Source organism: Mus caroli, chromosome 7 (assembly GCF_900094665.2).
Source record: "Mus caroli chromosome 7, CAROLI_EIJ_v1.1, whole genome shotgun sequence".
NCBI classification, from domain to species: domain Eukaryota; kingdom Metazoa; phylum Chordata; class Mammalia; order Rodentia; family Muridae; genus Mus; species Mus caroli.
The window spans coordinates 76,283,010-76,291,402 of record NC_034576.1 but is presented as its reverse complement, the minus strand read 5'-3'; the positions used below and the strand labels follow the sequence as shown (position 1 = coordinate 76,291,402).

Sequence of the window (8,393 nt, the reverse complement as noted above, 5' to 3'; positions counted from 1 at the left end):
TCTCCTCTCTCTCTCTCTCTCTCTCTCTCTCTTTGGCTTTTATCCACTCAGGGATTAATCCAGCCTGAACATGTTTAACTCACTTTTGGGGGGTGTTTTTCTGTTTGTTGAAACAAAGTCTTGCTCTATATCTGGGGCTGGCCTCTCTAGCACTGGGATGACAGGTGTGTGCCATCACACCTGGCTGTCACTGAAATCTTACACTGAAACAGGTATGAGGCAAGGATAAGCAGCCCTGACATGATGGGCTCTGGACACTTCAAGAGTCTCCAAACAAATGGGGGCTCAATGCTTCCCAACCCGAAACAGTTTCTAAAACAAGAACAAATGCAGCATGGGAGGGAGGGTGAACCGGGGGAGGGGGGCAGGGCTGGGCCTGTTTCCCCGGCCCCATTCCATTCATATGCCTCTTTCTAAACCACAAGGGCACAGACAACCCCCTCCCCAGAAACCCCTGCTCACCCCCGGAAGCTGTTCCTAAGGTAAACGTGTTCATGTTCTTAACCAGTGAGTCAGCTCACTTGCTCCATCAAAAAATACCCAAACCCAGCACACGCGTGACTCAACCTAAAGGTTATTTTTTTGTTTGCTTTAAGGATCTTTATTTAAGTGCCTACGGTGTTGAAGTTTCATCAAGGATTTGGAAGGTCACTGTGCCACCACTCCTGCCAGTCAGTGATGAGTGGCTGGCAGCCGGATCCGTGGTGTTCATACATAAGGCAGGAGAATAGAGAATCCAGCTTTTCCAGATGGTTCAGCTGCAGTTCTGGGACCCTCGAGTCCTGGCTCCAAGGCTGAGAGGATGTACAGCTTCGAGGTGGCCAGCTTCCTAGAGTCACCACTGTGCTTCAGTCCATGGCGAGAGGACAGTCACCCGCCCCGTTTCGCAACCCACCCCTCTGGCTAATGGCAGAAGGATGAGAGAAGCCAGCCAAAATGGTGAAATTAAGGGATCCCAGGAGCGCAGCACACCTCAGATGCTTGCTTAGGGCTGAAAGAACCAGTGTCAAGTCAGGCTCCTGAGCCAGGGTGGATCTTCCCACCTACCGCCATCACCACAACCCCAATCAGAACTGGAGAACCTGACAATGGTGGAGCTGGCCAAGGTACGCGTTTTCATCCAAAGCAATGGAGCAGGGCATTAGACAGGCAAATACACAAACCCTAGGACAAAGATGAAAAGGAACTGAGATAACAAGGGTCACCTTCCCAGACGTGATGCACTCCCAGAGTCCCAAAGGCACTGCTATTAGATTTGCACAGAAGCAGTCCTTCTACAGCAATATGGGAGAAGGCCAAGTGGGAGGCCTCCATTAACCTGAGCAGTTAGTCCAGGGCCTGTTTCCTCAGGGCTTCCTTGGGTACCCAGCTCCCAGGGTAGGTGCCCACCTGAACTCCTTATAAACCACGGTGGGCCCTGGAGAGTTTCCAGTCCAGTTCAGTCCAACCTAGCCTGGACTAACTTCCAACAGAGTCCCTAACAGAGTCCTCTTCCTCTTCCTCTTCCTCTTCCTCCATTCATTTGCCACAGTGATTTCTTAGCATTACATGCCTAAGACAGACATCACAGCACTGAGGCAGGACAAATGTTTTTACAGCACACAAGAAAGTCACTGAGAGCCACCTGGCACTTTCCCTTCCCAAGAGAAGAGAAATTATCTGATAGGTGTACACACCCATCCACGCACTCACCCCATGTGGTCTGATCCCTGATAATTTTAAATTCTTCTGGGACCTATTGTGGGGAACCTCTTAGGGTAGATCGGGTAGGAAACTTATACATCCATCCTGAAATATACAATTTTTCCCTAAATAAAGCCAGACCTGAAGAAGCTGAAATGATTTGGGAGAACAAAAATGTCAGGATTCTCCCAGGTACATCTGAAGGTCCTGAGGGGTGTGTGTGTGTGTGTGTTGGCAAACATACACGTATATAGAGGCCAGAAATGAAGCTTGGCTATTATACCTCTGGAGCCAACCCACTTTTCTGTGATCAGGTGTTTTCATTGGAACTCGTTCATTAGGCTAGACTGGCTGAACAGTCAACCCCAGGGATCTACCCACCTCTCGTGCTAAGATTCCAGTTGTGGGCTACCAGACTAGTTTTGCTTTAATGTGAGCACTAGGGACCAAACTCATGCCCCCTGCTTGTGAGGTGATCAGGTTGTCACCCCATAAGCTATCTCCCCAGCCCAGCTTTTTAAAACTCTTGATCTCCCAATTGTAGCTTTACTATTATCTACAGTTGTTTTAGAAAATTCTTTGAAATCAATGTTCCCATCTTCATCTCTTAGGAAGGCAGAAAAACCCTCAAGACAAGGGTGGAAAGAGAATTTCAAAGGGGCATCCGAGGGCCGGCTAAGGTGACTCTTTTTCTGGCAGCTGAGAACGAGCATGATGGTGACATTCCAGGCAGACGCTGGACATGGAGGGTGAAGCCAGAGTTCCATAAATAACGTTGGTTTGGGTTTCATCACCTCAGGTGAGAGACAGTGCCCAGACCTTGACAGCCCAGGCTGCGGCTGACCAGCTTCCCCACAGGACGCTGACAAGCCAGCGAAGTTTTACCTGAAAGAGAAGGAAGGAGGAGAATCATCACTTCTGCCAGAGCACTGAAGCCACCCCATAGGCCGGCCACACTGTCACACTCTGTCCCCTTTCCCAGTCCTGCTGTGTAAGCAGTCTTGTTCATCATCATCGTGGTCTCTATAGTCCTGAAGAAGGGACTTTCTTCAATCATGGAGCTTTTGAAAACCGTGCTGTCTTGTCTGCAAGGCACATTCCACTCTTCGTATAACTGTCCTTTGGCTCACACACAAGGCTTCCGGGATCCCTCCCTCCCACACACAGACCCCGCCTCTCTTTTTCCCTCAAGTCCCTCTTTCCTAGTCCTCCTACAAGTTTTCAGGCCAAAGCATCCAAAGGTAACTATTTTAAAACCTTGTAGAGCCTGCAGTCTCTGTGTCAACTATGAACCCTGTTGTCATGACAAAAAAAAAAAAAAAAAAAAAAAGCCAGACACAGCACAGAACGTCTGAGGATGGTTGTGTTCAAACTTTATGTATGGGCACTGAAATCTGAACTGCCATCAACTTTTATGCATCCTGAAATATCCTTTTGGTTCTCTTTTCAAACATTAAAATGCAGAAATCAGGGTTAGGCGTGCTGGCACAGACCTACAATCCCAGCAGTTGGGAGGGGAAGGCAAGAAGACCGAGTGTGAGTGAAGCCTGGGCTGAGCAGGTGAGACTGGGGCGCACATAAACCAAAGGTAGGACTCACACTCGGCTCTCAAGCTACTTTTACAGTCTGGGAGCCATAGTGTCTCCCCTTCTGCCCACTGAATTAGCAGGATAGGCGCTGTTATGAGGTAACAGAATCATTCAGAGGTGAGGCCTGGTGGAAGGCCTCCAGGTCATGAGTGGGAATTCTAGGACTCCAATCTCCCCCTGCCTTTGGTTCCCTGGCTCAGAGGCTTTGTTCTACCACACTTGCTGAGATGGGTTGCCTTACCATAGCAGGGCAAACCAACCAGGGACCGAAACCTCCAATCCTGTGAGCCAAAATAAATCTTGAAGATGTCTTGGGTGTTTTGTTATAGTAATTTTGACCTGGTGAGTGCACCGGCCACACTTAGATGAGTTGGGTCTATGTAAGCATATGACCGCTGTCTGTCTCCTGCTAAGACTGGCTGCACAGGCAGGATCCATGTGTGAGCCTGCTCATCTAGAACTCCAGCTCTAACACAGGGCTGACAACACCAGGGGTACAAGAGAGATTTTTACCATGGGAAAAAGGTTACAGCTGCATCGTAGAAGCTTAGGAGGGGGCAGGGGAATAGATAGACCTGTCAAAGTTACCTCCTCCATTAGTATTGGATTGTGGACTTTACATAATCATACTTGAAAACCCAAAACATATCTAAGGAGTGCTGATGGTGTCAGAGAGCAAACAATGGGAGGAGCCGATCTCCACAGCTACACCAAAACAAAATGCCCACAAATGACAGCCAGTGACAATGGCCTGTGGACCCCAGGAAGAGCTGATGGATGAACACCATCACAGCACAGGGATACACTCTGAACAACCAACGTGTGGCACCGTCGCCTGCCTGGGTGTTTTAAGTGCAGTTGCCCAGGTGACCCCTCATCTCACAAGTGTCACAGAAGCACAGGGAACCTCTGGAAGGCCTATACTTTCACCCCATGATTACACCCAACCCCCATAGCTATAGGAATAGACAGCCACAGGTATACACAGGAGTGCTGCTGAGCAGGGGGGAACCCGAGAGCCCCATCTGCTTTAACAGCAAAGCTAAACCCTGGGGAACATGAGGCGGGCAGAGGAGCCCCCTGAACCTACCCACCCCAAGCTCCTTAGCAAGGAAAAGCAGCCATAAGCTATTGCCACCGGAAAGCTATTTAACCCTCAATTAAGAAGCACTCAGAGTCCAGACCTCAACCTCAGATGAGGGGGTCAGCTCAGCTTCCACTTCAAACTGACTCTACATCGGCCTGACTGTTCAAGAGATTAAAGTAGGCACAGTCTCCTATGCCATGTTGATGCCATTGGTGTCTAATATTCCTACAGGAAGCTCTAGCCACAAAAGAGGGGCAAACAAGCCTGCTGAGAAAGCCAGTCCACACCCTGGAGGGGCCACACTGTTTGCACACACATCTCAGCAGGATGTGGGGCTGGCAGGGACAGCAGCAGCTGGGTGTCTTGGTTTCTTTTCCCAGCAGCTGGGTACCTTGGGCTGCACTCAACACAGCTGCCAGGCTGCCTGCCATACAAGCAGAAAAGCTCATGTGTGCTTGTCCTCCAGAGATGCCTCAAGGGAACAAAAGTCTCCCGTGATAAACTAGGGGTTTGCAGAGACCCAAAACGCTGACTGCAACTGTGCGCCGAGCCAACCAAGCTCAAAACACAAGTGAAATCCAAATGCCTCCCAAAATCTGGAACCATTCCAAAACTCCAGGACTCTCTGAGCTCCGTGCAGTCGTTTTTTTTCCCAAACCAAAGCATCCCAGCTGTAAGAAACAGAGGTGAAGGCTGTTGAGCTAGGGGGCGGAGCTCAGCAGCAGAGGGCGTGGCCAGCATGCTTGAGGTCCTAGGTTTGATACCCAGTATCGTGGTCTGGGTGCTGTACACAGAAGCCTTTCTAGCCTATGATGTCTCCTCTATCTGACTGGAAACAAGTCTGGCCAACCCGCACGGGTTCCAACTCACGAGGTGTGATCAGAAAGTTACACGTCCAATAAAAGACCAATATCGGGGCCCACCTCACCACCCTGGGGCCAAGCTCGATGTTCCTCTTTCCACTCCGTCATAAAATAACCCAAACCCAGGAATCATTCACATCCGAGTTCAATTTGTGTGCTTCCTGGGGGAAGCCAGAAGCATTTGGTGGACAGGAAAACCTAGACAATGTGAATAAGTTATCAGTGCGCAGACGAGTCCTCAATAAAAAAAAAAAAAAAAAAAAAAAAAAACTTTTGTAAAAAAAAGGTGACCTTAAAACCTTCATTCTTTCATACTTATTGACATTTAAAAAAAAAAAAAAAAAAGCTGTTCACAATATGACATTCAGGGGAGAAAGTGCCATAAATCGGCCTTTGTAACTTGGGCCTATTTCAACAGAGAAAGCAACGCCCACAGATGTGTACTCGCACTCTCTCTAGTGGCTACTGCTAAGTAGTGAGATGACAGAGACGCCAGCGATCTCATCCCCCACCCCACCCTTACCCCTGCTTTCTCATCTCTAGTTTCTATACACCTGTACATTAGGGAACGAACGCTTCTGAGCCTCGCAGCAGTCAGTCTTCTCTGGACCGGCCTGGCCTTGCGTCTGACTGACTCGCTCCAAGTTCATTCACATCCTCATTTCAACCACACGCAGCAGGAGCTTCCCGTGGGGAGCTCCGCGAAGTTCAGTTCTTCCGGGACACTAGGGGGAGGCAGGGCAAGCAGGGTCTGGCAGTCGGCCTGAATGTCTGCGGGAGGCTCTGACACAGGCTACCATAGAACAAATGCTGATTCCAGCTGGGGACGCTGACGACGACAGAAGGGGCTATGCACTCAGAGGAAGAAGTGGCAGGAATGGAATGTGCTCAAAGAAAGCCGGGGGACCAGATACAGACACCAACTGAAAACCGATCATCACCGAGGCTATCAGAGAGGCTGAATCCCGTGCGCAGGTGGCGAAGTGAAACTTCCCGCAAGAGTGAGCAAGGCAGAAAGGGGGAAAATAGTATTAAAAATACAAGAGAGGGGGGCTGAAGAGATGGCTCAACAGTTAAGAGCACTGACTGCTCTTCCAGAGGTACTGAGTTCAATTCCCAGCAACCACATGATGGCTCACAACCACCTGTAATAGGAACTGGTGCCCTCTTCTGGTGTGTCTGAAGACAGCTATGGTATACTCATATACATAAAATAAATATTTTTTTTAAAATACAAGAGAGGGAGACATAGTGGCATACACCAAAGGATTAAGCACACACCACCATTTGGGAGGAAGAGACAAGTGCATCTCTGCAAGTTCAAGGCCAGCCTAGTCTACATAAGTTCCAGGCCAGCCAGGCCTACACAAAGACCCTCTCTTTCAGAGAGGAAAAAAAAGACCATAGCTACTCACATTACAAATGTTTACAAGATTAAAGAATGATGTTGGGAACAACTACACAACAACAACAGGTTTGTAGACTTTAAAGGGAATAGACAAAAATGCCCTAAAACTGCTTCTGATCAAAAATGACCCAGGAAGAAGTAAAGACTGAGTATTCTAAAAACTATTCAAGGAAATGAATGTCACTGACCCTAAAATCCCCACACAGACTGCTCAGGTCCAGCCAGTTTTTTGACATGCTCTACTAAACACTTAGAAAACAAATGATTCCAGTCTGATCCAAACTAGTCCAGAGAAGGAAAATAAGGAAGCCTGCCCTACTCGTTTTATGAGGCCACCATAACTTTTAACAAAGCCTGACAGACTAATTACGAGACAGAAAAAAAACCAAAGAGCCAGTCACCACTCCCTAGAGAGAAGGAAAGCCTTGTATAAGACAGTTCACACAGAAAGATAACACGTGAGCAAGCTGTCGCCCTCTCCAGAATCCTGAACTGGAGAAATATTAGAAATTTAATAAATACAGATTTCCCACCTTCATAGGTTAAAGGAGAAGGCATGTCCTGCCTAACAGAGCTAGGGAAAGAAAGAAAAGTCAAAGGTAACGAACACTCAGAGACCGAGGGGAAACTCCATACACCAAAACCCAGCAGCCAACTCCACTCAGTGGTCAGATATTGACCAGAAGTTGAGGCTGCTACCATCCCTTGTGATCCATAAACAGAGGCAGGAAGAAAGCTGACTGGGCCTGGTGATCTCAAAGCCGACCCCCAGTGACACACCTCCTCCAGCAAGGCCACACCTCCTCAATCTTCGCAAACAGTTCCACCAACTGGAGACCAAGTATTCACATATATGAATGTATGGGGGCCATGCTCATTCAAACCAAACAGATTCACATAATAGAATTAGAGACCTGACTCCTGCAAGTTGCCAAACCACCTCCATATACATGCCACAGTATGTATGCATATATGCTCATATACACACATACATGTGCACACACCTACACAAATAATGTTTAAATGGAATAAGGCTACCATACTATATATATAGGAAAACCTGGTTTTGAAGTTGTCCCCAAAGTGAAAACAGAGAAGAGCCAGGCTCCTGAAGAGCAGTCACTCAGGCTCAGTATTGCCGATAGCTCAGAGTACAGGCTTAATACAAGTGAATTTGCTGGGTCCTGAGTTTCTCCCTAGACTAGAAGAAATGGAGGACACCAAGGAACTAGAGGAAGCAAACCCAGATCCTATACCAATACTGAGGGGCCCCATGCCGTAGCTGCGCCACACATGGGGGCGGGGGGATGCCTGTGAAATGCTACTGCATGGGTTCCTGGTTTCTCTCACCCTTGGTTCTCACTCTTGCGTCAAGGCCATGGAGGGAACTTGGCCTTTCAGAGACCAGAAGTATTTCTAGCACTTGAACAGCTCCCAAGTGGCTCACTTCATCCACCGCTTTCAGTGCTTGGGAAGTTTCAGAGCTAGCAGCCGTGCCAATCCAGGACTGACAATCAGCCCAAAAAGGAAACGTGTTCCAGTTTGAAGGACTGAGACGAGTGTGGAAGTCTTTCAGGCTACATTGCGCTGGCGTTCAGACCGTCAGAGAACACACCCCCTTCCCATCTTATGTTCTAGACCAAAAAAAAAAAAAAAAAAAAAAACCCAACCACCTGCTTCAGCCTCTTCAGTATTGGAACAAGAAGCCTGACCTTCCACTTAGGGAATTAGGGAATTTTCTTATTTAATCACAAATAAAATAG

At 48.2% G+C, this 8,393-nt stretch overlaps 1 protein-coding gene across 1 annotated transcript in view; it reads right to left on the bottom strand.

Annotated features, from left to right (window-relative positions):
• Nucleotides 1-570: 570 nt before the first annotated feature.
• The window catches only part of Fam174b (family with sequence similarity 174 member B), a 38,747-nt gene continuing 30,924 nt past the window's right edge, over nt 571-8,393 (bottom strand). The window contains exon 3 of the mRNA XM_021167807.2: nt 571-2,568. Coding sequence (XP_021023466.1) covers nt 2,565-2,568 — 4 coding nt within the window. The 3' untranslated portion in view covers nt 571-2,564. The remainder of the gene's footprint in view (nt 2,569-8,393) is intronic.